Source organism: Mytilus trossulus, chromosome 1 (genome assembly GCF_036588685.1).
Source record: "Mytilus trossulus isolate FHL-02 chromosome 1, PNRI_Mtr1.1.1.hap1, whole genome shotgun sequence".
NCBI lineage: Eukaryota > Metazoa > Mollusca > Bivalvia > Mytilida > Mytilidae > Mytilus > Mytilus trossulus.
This window is the reverse complement of record NC_086373.1, coordinates 1,560,375-1,576,671: the sequence shown is the minus strand read 5'-3', so window position 1 is coordinate 1,576,671 and position 16,297 is coordinate 1,560,375. Positions and strand designations below refer to the sequence as shown.

General features: G+C 34.2%; 1 protein-coding gene across 1 annotated transcript in view; it reads right to left on the bottom strand.

The window, feature by feature from the left end:
* LOC134706197 (cytosolic phospholipase A2-like) overlaps positions 1–15,500 on the bottom strand; it is a 111,722-nt gene extending 96,222 nt beyond the window's left edge. Inside the window, exon 1 of the mRNA XM_063564919.1 lies at positions 15,343–15,500. Coding sequence (XP_063420989.1) covers positions 15,343–15,474 — 132 coding nt within the window. The 5' untranslated portion in view covers positions 15,475–15,500. The remainder of the gene's footprint in view (positions 1–15,342) is intronic.
* Between the last annotated feature and the right edge of the window lie 797 nt (positions 15,501–16,297).

Genomic DNA, 16,297 nt, shown 5'->3' with positions numbered 1-16,297 from the left:
AACTTCAAACATAAATACGATTTAGAACATCAAAGTGAGTCCCAAGGAACCGAGACAGAAATCATGAAGGTTTATGAGCCTGTTGCATGAACTTTCATTTTACTATGTAATACAACTTCTTCAACTTTCTTTTACAACCGCAAGTTACATACACATTGTAAATGAAATATTATATATCATAAACAGTTAGTACATTTCACGTGACTATTTACCAAGAATAAAACGTCGCCTTGAAGATATTGAAAAAAATGAACAGTTCACACATAAAGAAAAACAAAATACCAATGCCAAACTGTAATTAGCATATTAATGATATCAAAACAACAAAGTCCCCTAGAAAACAAAAGTTTAAAAGAATAAACAAAAAATAAAAGAACTGTTGAAAATTTGTCTTCTTAAGATTTGACACGGCTGAAGAATCTCTTTTAAGTACAGGTTAAAACTTCTGTCCTACACGTTCAATGTAATTATAGTTTTCAAAAGACCAGTATCAGACTTATAATTTACCCATAAAGTTCAGCTACACCAGGACTTAGACCAATTCGCCAGACGATTACGTTTGAAAGAATTTTTCTACAGTATAGGGGCAATAGACGCCGTGAAGTAGCCGAATTAACAGAGTCAAATACTGAGACTAATGAATAAGCCACTCCTAAATTTAAAGGGCATGGAACACTCGTATTTGTGACAAAAATCCTGTACTTGCGTGCCTTGTTACACTTCTGAAACTGGTACTGGAGAACAACAACGCGTCTTGGCTAGTGCTCCATACCAGTCATTATAATGATTTCGATTTATTGACGATATTGATTTTAAAACGGCAAATTCACAAGACCATATTAATGAATGTGGAGGACACTAAACTCATTCCACCATTCAATTAAATTAACATTCGAAAAATCTGTGAAGAAAATACACTTCCTTGCTACTCCGAGTAACATTCAGATAGCAATCATCTACCTTAAAAAAACATGGACAAACATAACTTTTTTTGTAATAAAGGTTGCCATCATAAACACTGCTCTCTTGGTATCCCATTTCAAAGGCATTGCGAATCAAGAGAACATGCTCCACCCAAAATAAGAAAAATGCTAGACTTGAAAACTACGTAAACATCAAGTTGTTCGAGGATACAATAAAGCATCATTGACACAGCTACTGGAAGATCAAGCATAACTTTTCACATCAAACTTCTGGAGTACAAGGATAAGAATAAGGGATGATTTCAACATCACCATTTGGAACTTTTAGTTTAATAGCTTCCTTGTGAGCAGCAACTCTTTATCAATGAAATCATGATAGGAAATACCAAGCCCTCGAATATTGTTTCAATTGGGTGATTTATACTCCGTATGCATGCGTTACTGGAATGGTGATACATAGATATGGAAAGTTCGCAATTGGGAAGCTGAAATCATCTCGTTTGTCGTAAAGTCTCACCAACCCTCATTGTCAATTTCCAGAATTAATTCAAGATATGAGGCAGACTTCATTGAATCTGTTGAATCCTTATCTCTAGTTCGATAGGATAGATTCGATCAATACAGTCCCCAAATGTTGAATTATTTAGTAAGAGAAAATCATCCATATAACGGAGAGCAAAGTTTAAGTATTTTGCTAACTTTTATCTTTCATCCTAAAACGTTTCTGTATGAAGTCAGCCTCATTGTAATAAAGAAACAAGTCGGCAAGGAAAGGGACATAATTGGTTCCCATTTGAATGCCGACGACAGTCTGTTGAAAAACGTAAAATATTTGTTGTCAATCAAGAAATCAAGTATCTTGGTTTTGTTATTTTCAGAGAATTTTTGTTTAATAAGAGTGATCATTATAGTTTACGAACTAGGATTTATCCCTCCCTAAGACAAGACACTTGTATCTATGTTGGTCATTCTTTTTTATGAAAAAAACAACACCAACTCCTTCAATTTGTCTTTTAGTTTTAGAATTGGGAATACTTGTGTAAAGTTGAAAAAAATTCAAATGTTTAAATACTATTGCAAGATAAAAGAGGGACGAAAGATACCAAAGGGACAGTCAAACTCGTAAATCTAAAACAAACTGACAACGCCATGGCTAAAAATTAAAAAGACAAACAGAAAACAATAGTACACATGACACAACATAGAAAACTAAAGAATAAACAACACAAACCCCACCAAAAACTAGGGGTGATCTCAGGTGCTCCGGAAGGGTAAGCAGATCCTGCTCCACATGCGGCACCCGCCGTGTTGCTTATGTGATTACAAATCCGGTAAATAGTCTAATTCGGTAGGTCAAATTCATGAAAGGGAAGGGGATTGTAGTTACGACGTAAGGAACATATCCGATATCATTTGTGAAACGGTTATTCCATAACGGTCAACCAACTTGTGATGGCGTCCGTAAAATTTACGAAGGGATGATTTCAACTTCACCATTTGGAACTCTTGGTTTAATAGCATCCTTGTGAGCAGTAACCCTCTATCAAGAAAATCATGATAGAAAATGCAAGCACGGGAATATCGTATCAATTGGGAGATATATACCCCGTATGCAGGTGCTGCTGGAATGTTGCTACTTAGAAATGGAAAGTTCACAATTGGAAAGCTGAAATCATCTCTTTTGTCGTAAAGTTTTGTCTTCAACCGACCCTCATTGTCAATTTCTAGATGTAAGTCAAGATATGAAGCCGACTTAACTGTATCTGTAGTATCCTTTATCTCCAATTCGATCGGATAGATGCGATCCACATAGTCATCAAATTTTGAATTGTTTAGTGAAAGAACGTCATCTTTATAGCGGAAAGTAAAGTTAAAGGATATTGCTAACTTCTTATCTTTCTTCCTAAGAAGTTCCTGCATGAAGTCAGCCTCATTATAATAAAGAAACAAGTAAGCAAGTAGAGGGGCACAGTTTGTTCCCATTGGAGCCTAAAAAGCTTAAAGAGTCTCAGATTGTTGTAGTCTAAAAGATCTTTGGAATTTTTTAGTATCGACATCTGAATCACGCTAACTCTATAGGCATTTGCACAATAATTTTGGAGCCTGGCTTTCATTGCTGATGAATAAAGGCACAGCAGTATATTGTTTTTCGAATTAAAAAAAATCGATTTAGAAAAAAAACAAATCTTGGTTACAAACTAAAACTGAGGGAAACATCTCAAATATAAGAGAAGAACTACGACATAGCAGACACACTGTATTAAAATGTAACACAAATAGAAAAGAACTTTAGTACAGCAATGGTCATTTTCCTGACTTGGTACAGTGCATTTTAAGAAAGAAAAAAAGGGTGATTGAACCTGGTTTTGTGGCATGCCAAACCTGCCGCTTTTATGTTAATGTTTAATATAACATTAAAATGACATTATTACATGACAGGACTACAATACAAATAAATGGGAGAATATATAAAATAGAGAAACACGAATAATAGTTAAAAAAGGCACCAATTTTTAAATTTTAATACGCCAAATGCGCGTTCCGTCAACACAAGACTAACCAGTGACTCTCATGATCAGATGAAAAAAAATCGAAAGCCAAAACAAGTACAAAGTTGAGAGAGCATTGAGGACCACAAGTGTCAAAAAATTGTGACTGATACGACTGGGGGTTTCCGCCTTGGATAAGAACATTCTTGTTATTTAGAATAATTCATACTGTTGTAAACAGTAAATTTATGAACAGCTTTTTTTTGGAGAAGACGTCAACTCTCACAAATAATTATTGCAAACTTGCTGATTTCTGAAAAGCTAATACAGGAGGATTGGGAAAATGTCGGATAATTTTGGGTGCTTGGCAATTAAATGCCGATTGGCATGGAACAAACGTGAAAGGTAAGTAAAGGAGGAATTGTATGTTAAAGGTAAGTAAAGGCGGGATTGTATGTTAAAACAACCGTAACTATTTTGCTGCACATCTTCTGTTTGAACACTAACATGTCTTTGTTAGCACTCACAAATCTTTCATCTATGTCCAGTAGTATTTAAATGATGGGACGAAAGATACCAGAGGCACATAGATGGAAAATAAAATGACAACGCCATGGCTAAAAATGAAAAGGACAAACAGACAAACAATAGTACACATAACACAACATAAAAACTAAAGAAATTAACATCGATTGGTCACAAATCCCGGAATACCAGTAATCGTTTAGTGACAGCCTCCTCAGAGGAGCAAATCCGTTTTACTCTCAGAGCTTGAATGTATGGGATACCTTTTGAACAGTGTTTTTGGTGATAGCTATGGGTAGAAAGGTCAATGTCAACATCAACGATGAAACGGAACCAAGTCAGAAGTTTGGATGAAGATGTCGAAATAATTTATTTCCCGTATAAACCTATAAAAATATTGGCGTATGACGGTGCAATTTTCGTCCACATCGCTGTCCGATTTATCTGAAGGTTATGTTCACCAATAAAGAAGAAATTGTTGCTTTTCAAAACAAGAGTTAGCATCTGGACTTAACATTAGGAAGGTGGTTCTCAAGTGTTGGGCGAGTCCCATATGTCCTTACACGATTGTTATCTGTAATGAAAAGGTAGGTTTGTAAACAATGAGGTGACATTTAAAGTGACAATAAGTGTTTCCAAAGGAAGAGGGTTAAAGGATTCGATTTTACGAAAATAATCTGAAGTGTCGTGAATGTGAAAAGGAAGATTTTCTACATTTCTAAATGTATTTCAACGCAGATTTTGTAACGTCTTAATTGTCGTTCCCTTTGGCATTTTAGAGTTGTGCCAGTTCATATAGCAAATTATTATCGAGTTTGATAATTTAAGAATTGTACTATGGACTCTATGATGTTCGGGTTAAACTGTTGTAAAGAAGAGAGGAGGAAGATACCAGAGGGCCAGTTAAACTTATGGATAGAAAATAGACTGACAACGCCTCGGTAAAAAGTAAAAAAGACAAACAGACAAATATAGTACAAAAGACACAACATATAGATTTTAAGATTGATATAGTTTGATAATTAGAATAGATTGATATGATTAATTTCAAATCATGTTCATACTGATGAAGGATGTCTGGTATCCAAAATATGGATATCTGTAATTCGAAATATTTAACATTTGTTTTTTGTATTGTTTTGTTTTAAGCAAGGTTCACACTGCTGATCAGATCAACTCGATGATCCCGATTGTCCAAATTTACTCAAACAAGCGTGACCAAATACATGATCAGGCCTGTTTACGACTTCTCTCCGACTGCTGTCCGACTGTACACGACCTTAAACCCGATCATTTATGACTCCATCACGACTCAAACCCGACTAAAATTGAATACATATTCGATGATTCCGCCCAATTGACAAAACCAGACCAGATCGACTTAGTCGTATAGAAGTCGTAGGGATAGTCGGGCATTAATTGGATATGTACAATTTCAGTATAAAACATCTGATTTTTTTTTTTAGATAATCCGCTGCAGCAGAGGAGGCATCAAATGACCCTTGTCCGTTCGTAAGTACGTATACGTACGTACAAACAATTATTTTCAATTCTCTTGTTTTATTTTGCCTCAATCAAACTTTATGAAACGCAATACCATAAAACACAGATCAAGTGCGAATTTGGGTAGTGTCACTTTGACCGTTCTTGAGTAATGACTCTTTATAACGTTATATGCAAGCTGAGTCCTTATCTGTGTCGATCCAATGGACACGTTCCCCGTTTGTTTGGTTAGAGTCTGTAGTTAACAGAAGGTCTAAGTACAATTATATATTTAAAATATCTACATGAAAATAAATCAGTTGGATTGTTTGACAAGGTGGTTAGAGCTTAGATAGACAGATTAATAGATATGACAGAGCTTGAAGAGAGCGTAGAAAACAAACAAAAAGGGGTAGACAGCAAAGGGAGCCGAAAAATTTAGATAATGCAGTGGCTACAAAGGCGACCACTGTGTGGACAGTATAAATAGTTATCACAAAAATACTGAACTCCAAGGAAAATTTAATCGGAAAGTCCCTAATCAAATTGCAAAATCAAAAATATGAGAGACTTGAAGGAGGAAAAAAGAGAACCTCAATAGTTATAAAAACTTCCTGAAAGCAAAATGTAGGACGCTGATTTGTTATGGGAGTTACTGCTCTTTTTCCTTCAAAATGAAATTTGCCATTAGATTAGTACTGATGTTAGATAGCAATATGCATTAACATTACCATCCCCTTTTCCTCAATTTCTCACAAATTACTGTTTGTGTCATATACGTGCATATGTATGTACATGTAATCAGTATTTTCCATAGATCTGATACCCAGTACATGAAGTTGAATGGTTCAAGATATTTCTTTTTGGTGTATAAATGGCAACAACCTGCCCTTTTTTACTACTAATATTGCACAAAGTGGATAAAGACGTCACATATATTCCCAAAATTTGGCCAGATTAGATCTAGAATTTCAATCCCCTTGAGGATACCTTTTCTGAAATTGTTTACGGATATCTATCACGAATTCAAATAAAATTCAGTTGTCTTTCGTCTCATTTTTTTATATGGAATTGTTTCAAAAAGCGTATAAAAAAATGTTTGTTATTATTAGACCGTAAGGTGACATATAGTTGTTAATTTCTGTGTCAGTTGATGTCATGTGGAGAGTTGTCTCATTGGCAACTATACTTCTTATTTTTATACTACACACATTTCTGGACATACAGAAAATACGAGCAGGCCAACAAAAATAGCCCTAGAACAGCTAAAATATAATATTGATGGTTTTAAATAATAAATTAGAAGGCTACATTAGTCATCAGCTTTTTTTTTTTTTTTTTTTTTTTTTTAATAATGATTTTTAATGCACAATTGTTTTCATATTTGAAAAATCCTCAGGGGCAAAAAAGCAGAATCTACTTTCATGCCGAAACACCTGCGATCATCCCAGCTTTTATAATGTTACGTATGGCTAAGTTTTTAGTTTTTTATGATGTGTTATGTAGACTTCTGTGTTTTTTACACATCCTTGCAAAAGTACAGTACTGTACATTGCTGAAGTTGTGTACAGTTAAAAATAAATAGTGACAATATATTTTTGCAGAAACAAAGTTATGGAAGTTAATCAGAGCTGCACACATTTTAAAATAATCGTGTAACAGTTATGTTTACTCGTGTATGGCCGAATAGAGATCGAAGAGTGGTCGAATATTGTCGGGTATTGGTCGAGTGGGTCTGGAATGAAAAACATATAGAATTCGCATATGATCATGAAGCAATCGGACATTGGTCGAGTTAATCTTAACCACATATCGTACAGGTTGTCGTTGATCGGGAAATAATCGGATAACAGTCGAGCAAAGATCAAAATGATCGAGTACTGATCGGTAAACTCTTGTTTTTTTTACCAAACCCGATCTCTACACGATCCTTTCCCGATCAAAGTCTACAAAAACATAAATAACAAGAAAAAGGAGACGTTGAATATAATTATCTATAAAAGAGGGACGAAAGATACAAAAGGGACAGTCAAACTCGTAAATCTAAAACAAACTGACAACGCCATGGCTAAAAATGGAAAAGACAAACAGAAAAACAATAGTACACATGACACAACATAGAAAACTAAAGAATAAACAACACAAACCCCACCAAAAACTAGGGGTGATCTCAGGTGCTCCGGAAGGGTAAGCAGATCCTGCTCCACATGCGGCACCCGTCGTGTTGCTTATGTGATTACAAATCCGGTAAATAGTCTAATTCGGTAGGTCAAATTCATGAAAGGGAAGGGGATTGTAGTTACGACGTAAGGAACATATCCGATATCATTTGTGAAACGGTTATTCCATAACGGTCAACCAACTCGTGATGGCGTCCGTAAAATTTACGAAGGGATGATTTCAACTTCACCATTTGAAACTCTTGGTTTAATAGCTTCCTTGTGAGCAGTAACCCTCTATCAAGAAAATCATGATAGGAAATGCAAGCACGGGAATATCGTATCAATTGGGAGACATATACCCCGTATGCAGGTGCTGCTGGAATGTTGCTACTTAGAAATTGAAAGTTCACAATTGGAAAGCTGAAATCATCTCTTTTGTCGTAAAGTTTTGTCTTCAACCGACCCTCATTGTCAATTTCTAGATGTAAGTCAAGATATGGTGCCGACTTAACTGTATCTGTAGTATCCTTTATCTCCAATTCGATGGGATAAATGCGATCCACATAGTCACCAAATTTTGAATTGTTTAGTGAAAGAACGTCATCTATATAGCGGAAAGTAAAGTTAAAGGATATTGCTAACTTCTTATCTTTCTTCCTAAGAAGTTCCTGCATGAAGTCAGCCTCATAATAATAAATAACAAGTCAGCAAGTAGAGGGGCACAGTTTGTTCCCATTGGGATGCCGACAGTCTGTTGAAAAACACGTCCTCCGAACGTAACAAATATGTTGTCAATCAAGAAATCAAGCATCTTGATAATATCGGTTTCAGAGAATTTTTTGTTTGATTCAGAATGGTTCTTTACAAAGTATGATTTATCCCTCCCTAAGACAAGATACTTGTATCTACGTTGGCCATTCTTTTTTATGAAGCAAAGTAATACCAACTCTTTTAATTTGTCTTTTAGTTTGGAATGTGGAATACTTGTGTAAAGAGTAGAAAAGTCAAATGTTTTAATACTGTTACAAGATGAAAGAGAGTTAGATTGTATGTACTCTAAAAGATCTTTGGAATTTTTAAGTATCCACATCTGATTCACGCCACCTCTAGAATAGGCAGTTTCACAATAACTTTGAAGCCCGTCTTTGATTGCCGATAAAATGGATGTTAATAATTTAGAAAGGGGTTTCGTGGAGCACTTGGAAGACCCAGCAATATACCGTTGTTTGTAAGGACACTTATGTAGTTTAGGTATACAGTGATGGAAAATCCAGTTCTTTATCTTTGGTTGAAATACCAAAGGAACAAATAACAGAGCTATGATTATCCAGGATTTCCTCTTTGGTGTCGTGAGGGTATATGTTGGGTTTCCAAGTGAATTGTCTATACCTAATTCGTTTATCAAGCAATTAATGTAATGACTTTTACAGATAAAAACGATGTTATTTGGGGCTTTGTCTGCGGGGGGCAACAACATATTCATCATGGAGGTCAGATAGGTGTTTAGCAACATTTGGATCTTTGAAGATTGACGTAGCATGGGCATTGATGGACCCATTCAGTTTCTTAATTCTGATTTGTATTAACGACCTCACTGCCTTAATCCATTCGGATAGAGTGTCTACGTCTTCCTTCTCGCGCTTAGCCCATTGCCTGGCATAATCCTCGACTGAATCCATCAAAATTTTAAAGTTGTGTTTCCAATTGATGGATTTAGGCTCACGATGTTTCGGACCTTTCGATAACACGTTTCGTAGATAAGTGTTATTAACAATGTTAAGGTCACCGGTAATAACGTGGCCATCAGGATTATATGTGAATTGGGAACTAGCACAAGTGCAATCAGGAGGATTAGACTTGAAGTCGTCAATATCGAGATCATGCAAAACGCGTTTGAAATTGAAAATTTTAGTTGCAATAGGTTTGGTATAGGTATAAGAAATTATTGGTACAGACTGGTCTTTGAAATAAGGAGGTATTTTCGATTGAACTAATTTATGATGAATTATATTGCCTATGTTGACGCCATCGAGACCTTTGTTGGCAAAGGAAAGATTTAAAAAAGATCTTTTCTCTTTTTCATCTTTTCCAATGCGAACTGGCTTGAAAAGTCTGTGACTGGCAATATCCGAAATTATAGCTTGTAGTTTGTATTGGTTTGAATGAGGGTTTGTAACAGTGGATTCCAAACATAAATTGAACAGAGAATGAAGTTTTGAAAGGGGTAATGAATAAAGTTTTGTGCGAATGTGATGAATACCTAACGGTTTTTGTATGCATGGCAGCAAGTCATTAATAGAGACATCATGCAGAGAGGGTGATGTATAATGACGATGGCCATGACTACGTCTACGTCGAGGAGTCGAGTTAAAAATATTCATCACATTCACCGAGTTACACGAAGGACTAGATAAAATACATATACCATCAATTTTGTCATTGCAGCCATACGGTGTTGCAGTTCCCAGTTGTCTAATCCAGTAGTCTTCTTTTTGTCTACGGAGAGTCGTTGAAAGATTAGGATTGTTCGAGCTATGGTATATTTTTTCAGTAATTCGAACTGTCATAGAAACGATGGAATGATCGGGCTGATTGAAATGCTGGTATAGAATGTCGTTAGCATTGAGGTTAATGTCTGATCTATGACCGCACATACGTTTATTTAGCCTTCCTTTGGTTTCACCGACGTATACCAAGCCGCAAAGGTTGCACTCTAATCCGTAGACGACATTTATCGATTTACAATTCAGATCATCGTAACTTCTGGTAAAATATGACTTCTTTTTTTTATAATTTTGTCGGATAACAGTTACAGATATACTTTATTAGTATAATTATAATGTAAAATGATTCATATCAATGTAATCTGAATTAACTACAATGATCTTGAAAATTTCAAAATAAATCCATTAAAACCGAACACAAAATTTCAAACATGACTTGGTATATAGCTTTTTACAAGAAACACTGCAAAGATAAACTAACGAATAGTAATGTGCAATCAGAATTAGTAAAATTCTAAAATATCACAGAATACGACAGTTAAAATTTTACAACAACAATAGCTCGAAAATACATTTCTTATAAACAGCACTGACCAATATAAGGTGGTATAGTGTATCAAATTAGACAATAGTAGAGTAATTACAACATAGTATGCGTTTTTAAAAATCCAAAATAGATAGCAGTTTGATAATGATTAAAACAATAATAACTAATGTTGGCAAATGTTAAATAATTCAATGTGACTGCTCACTTGCTCATCCCTCCAATTTAAATTATCCCTGCGATTTAAACTATGAAAATTTAGAATTAACAAATGTATAGACTAGGAAAAATAGACTGTGAAGTCATAGAGGTAACCGGTGAGATCAAGAACCGACGAATAATGACGAACGAACGTATTGGGAGCAGCGATTTTCATATTGGGTAAAGCTCATTATATTCGAATAATCGACTTAAATACCCCTTGACACCTCACAAAGTTTCTTTTATTAGAAAACAATGATAAAATACGAGCTTTCAAGTATAAGGATGGATATAAAACTAAGTATTTTTAACTTATATACCGGAAGTGCTTTACGTTTGTACGGATTATAGCGAAACAGTACGTATAAATGACTACCTGTGGTTTTAAAGTCACGTGAAATGATAGCATGATTTAATCATGGGGACAATCTTTTGATTAACACTGTGCATGTGTTTGATAGAAAAAAAACAAATATATTGAATATACATTAATTCAAAAATAATCATTTAAACTAGTAGAGACCGACCGTTCAACTTTTTTTATGCTGCGCGACAAGTTATTTTTTTTTCAAATTTAACATTGTTTTTTGTGGTAATTATCCAAGATAAGATTTTTTTCCTTCCTTATCTGGCCAGATTAATTGGGTTTTTTTTAAATTCAGAATCAACTATATTATTTCTGAAAGAAACATGTCCCCCGCCCCTTCTTCGTGTTAAATGGTAGGTTAAATGATTTTTTTTAAATTATTTGTTGCACATTTCTTGCAAGGCACTGTAAGGCACTGCCCCTAACAACAAATTTGCAACAAATATAAAAAAATCATATGACATGCCTCCCCCCCCGTTTGTTTCCTATATATTATTTTATATTGCAGATATAGTAGGTCTCGATCATCTATTTGAGCAGGGTATAAAGAGTCAACTATTTTATTCTGAGGGCGACGGCATTCCAGATTTGGTCAGTCAGATTATTTATTTTACAAAAAAAAATCAACTGCTATAAGCAAGATTATTTATTACACATGTATTATTTTATTGTATAATAGAATTTGAAGGCCATGTTTTTTGGAAGAAGGCCAGCATATTCATTGGTAATTTCTAAAATCTGCAAGCTCCGATCATAGATTCAAAGGTTTGTTTCCTTACCCCCATGTAGTATGCGGTATTGCTGTTTTTATTTCAGATATTTGGTGCGGTAAAAAGAAAAGTACGCCGTATAAAACATGGAATTTAATACGCTGGAATTATAAAACTATATTAGTATATCTTATTGGGTTAGTCATCGTTTATTCTGCGATAGAAAACATAGTATATATGACGTTTTCTGTAAAGTATTCGGTATTGGTTTTTTTCTCTCTTTTCCTTAATTACAAAAGAGTATAAGGAATCTCTCCTCTTCCTTTTAGTTGTTTTTATTTAGCTCATTCTAAACAATGATCCGGATAAATTAAAAAAATCAATCAATTCTTTCTTAAGCTTTGCATGTATACACCCAAGGAGTGGTCACTTCCCATATACAAGTATATTTATAGACGTCCATCTTGAATTGATAATTTTTTAATTTGTTAAAAATACATAGATATAGGAAGATGTGGTGTGAGTGCCAATGAGACAACTCTCCATCCAAATAACAATTTAAAAAGTAAACCATTATAGGTTAAAGTACGGCCTTCAACACGGAGCCTTGGCTCACACCGAACAACAAGCTATAAAGGGCCCCAAAATTACTAGTGTAAAACCATTCAAACGGGAAAACCAACGGTCTAATCTATATAAACAAAACGAGAAACTAGAAACACGTATATATTACATAAACAAACGACAACTACTGTACATCAGATTCCTGACTTAGGACAGGTGCAAACATTTGCAGCGGGATCAAACGTTTTAATGGATCCAAACCTTCTCCCTTTTTCTGAAACAATAGCATAACATCACAACATAGAAAAACATACGATAAAATATCAATTGGCAGACCTAACTCAATCAAAAAACGTATGATTACACAATTAACGAATAAATTTGATCTGCGATATCTTAATACAAATGCACAGTTAATTAAATATTAAAGACAAACATTCATGACCAAAAAGCTAACAAACAAATTCAAACACAGGACATCACTGAGAAATATTTTACCAATCAATGTTCACTTTAGAAAAATACCGGTTTTTTATATTCTTGGAGTTTATACAAATGTTGTAAGAATAAGTGAAAAATTGAAAATATTACAAATAATCAAAGCTGATGTACAGACAAAATCCATATAAATAAAAAATAGCAAAAAAGCATTATAAACAGTATCAACAGGTAAAATTGACAAGAAAATACGATTTGAGAGTACTCGCAGTTACTGACAGCTAGTTTAAAGCCAAAACCAATTAATAATAAAAAATGATGCATCAGAGACTAAAATCGACTAAAACACATTACAGGGATTTAGAATTTTAACGTCATTAATAGTCAACGAAGACATGACTTGTGCAATGCCAAAAATAAATGTATCGACAGGTAGTAGTATGGTGAAGAGCGACTTCGATAGAAATAAAAGTTAACGTGTCTGTGTCTCTATACATCTCGCCTCAAAATATAATGAAATTTAGTTATGTTTTAATTTGCTAATGACAAAATCAATATTAGTGCCAATGTGAACTATATTCAGAGATCTAATTACAATATTGGTACGATAACCCTTACTTAGAAGTTTGTTTTAAGGTTCGGTGAGTTTACAAGGATCACATAGTGATTTCCTCGCTTTAAGTACAATATTACCATAAAATTTAGGATGTGAAATACCATTTTTAATAAGCTTTCTACAGGTATAGCCAAATTTACTAATCAAATCTTTGTATATATGAAAGAATTTAGTAAAAGTTTTAAGTAATTTATGGTATCGAAATCCCTGACACAACAATTTACCAGTGATGCATTGATTACGTTCGTTAAAATCTATGACATCAGAACACACACGGGCAAACCGAACGAGTTGCGATATATAAACACCGTATGATGGAGCCAAAGGCACATCGCCGTCCAAAAATGAAAAATCGTCTCTTTTGTCGTAAATTTTAGTTTGAAGTTTCCCGTTTGAAATTGAAATGTCTAAATCTCGAAAAGGACAACTGCTGCTGTTTATGTTAGATTTAGTTAAAGTAAGTTCGTCTGGGTAAATTTCTGAAGTATATTTAGAGAACTCTGGATTATTCAACGAAAAAATATCATCCAGATAACGGTAGGTATTCTTGAATGTATCAACCAAATGTAACAATGATGGGTCTTTACTGAGTTTGGTCATAAACTGAGATTCATAGCGATATAGAAATAAATCTGCTATTAAAGGGGCACAGTTGGTGCCCGTAGAAATACCTACTACCTGACGATACACTTTATCGCCGAAACGTACATAAATGGTATCAAGTAGAAAGTTTAAAACTTCAATAAGAAAGAAATGTGGCCGCTCTTCATGTTAAATGGTAGGTCCGGGACAAATGATTTTTATTTATTATGTGTTGCAAATTTCTTGCACGGGACTGTCAAAAAATCACTTGACCCCCCTTTCCCATTTTCCACGACCTTTTCCTTAATATTATTTTGATATCGCAGTTATAGCAGGTATCGATCATCTATCTTTGAGAAGGGTATAAGGAGGCAAACATTTTATTCTGCCTGGCAGATTTGGTCATTCAGATTATTTAATTTAGAAAACAAAATCCACTGCTACACGCATTAGGCTGCCCCCTACTCTATAGGTGCTGGCCCGAATTATCATTTTACCAAAATCAAAATCAAAATATGTTTTCTTCTGAAGATTTAAGCCCCCTTTCAAAACCCGTCAGAAAATGCTGCGTGACTGACGACGACATAATAAAAGAATGAAACAGACAGTACGCGTATCAATCAATAAAAATGCAGAGATATTTATGAACACATGCATGAGACATCCTAACTCGAAATTAATGATCCCGCTTCGTGTCATTCGGCAAATTAGGTGATACGTTCATGATTCGTACGTGATTCGTGATAAAATAACATATTTCAATAATGCCATTGAAATGTTAATCGTGAAACTCGTGCTTAAAAAATTCCCACGAAAATGTATGTACTCGTGGTTTACGTAAGTAAATTATTAGACGTGAGTGTATTTGACACTACTTTTCTCTGTTTGATTATATTAAAATCGTGTATTATTTGCGATATTAATATTATTTTTGAAAAATAAACTTGGTTTAGAAAAAATGCTGTTTTACTGGATAAAAAAAATACTCTTTAAACTGTTATTGTGGAAATGCAATACGTGCTCCCTTTACGTTCGTTCGTACCTTTCGTCAATTTGTAAGAAAGCTCTAATAAGTAATATAATAACCCAATTGGAAAGCACTAAGCGAATTCGATCTAAATCCTTTCATTTTTCACATGTGATGCCAAAGTTTTTAATTTTCTTATCCATATATATTGATGCGAAAAATCTGACAAATCTTCTTATATTCTGTTTTATATGTGCATGATATTTACCGTAAATGGATCTTTCTTATCGCCATCACGTTCGGAAAAGTCAAATGAAAGAATCAAATCAATTTTCCTGGATGGACGAAGTATTGATGGATATGGTGAATTAAATGCATAACCGGCATCCACTATCAGCATCGTTCCTGCATTTACGTCTACTAGATCGACTAAAATTAAAGATACATGAAAAATAAATGCAAACAATATTTCAGTAAAAGCCACTTGCGTATAATCATACATTCTTATTCATATTTCGCCTTCGGTCTCAAGTAATGAAATATGTTAACTTCTCTATGAGGGGTGAAGCTAACATGTAATACATTGAAGATCACTTCCAACCTCTGTAGTAAGGGCACTTTAGAATAAAGAGGAAATAAATCACTTCCATTAACTTTGCTATATAATAGCAGATTTTCTATATTTTTTACTGGTCAAACGTTACATGTACAAATATCGAAGTGAATAAGAGATTATCCAACTCATCGTAGAAATATTTATATAAGATTGCATTGGAAACATCATTGTTTACGCTTCTTCGTTCCCCGTTTTCAACAGTCTTTTCATAAATATAACTCTGCATTTAATTCATGGAATTTTAATCGTTATTTACTTTGTTTGCCTTGGATTTACATTCATTTAAGATTCGGTTTTGACAAATGTTCAAACAAAAATTGGACAGTGGCTGAATTATGGGATATTAACGAAAAAAGTGTTGTATTATAACGTAAAAAAAACTATACATTTGCACAATCTCGTCAATTTAGTCAGACTTATCCCTTACGATTATAAATGATATTTTGGAGTCTGGAACTCAGAAAAATATACTCATCTGAACATGAAGGAAGCATTTGCCACTGGACGTTCAGCTACAAACAAAATCATGCATTTTTCCTGCCTTCTTCAAATTGTATTAACAGTATACTATTCCAAGAAGAGAACTTCCTATACATGTACTTTTTAT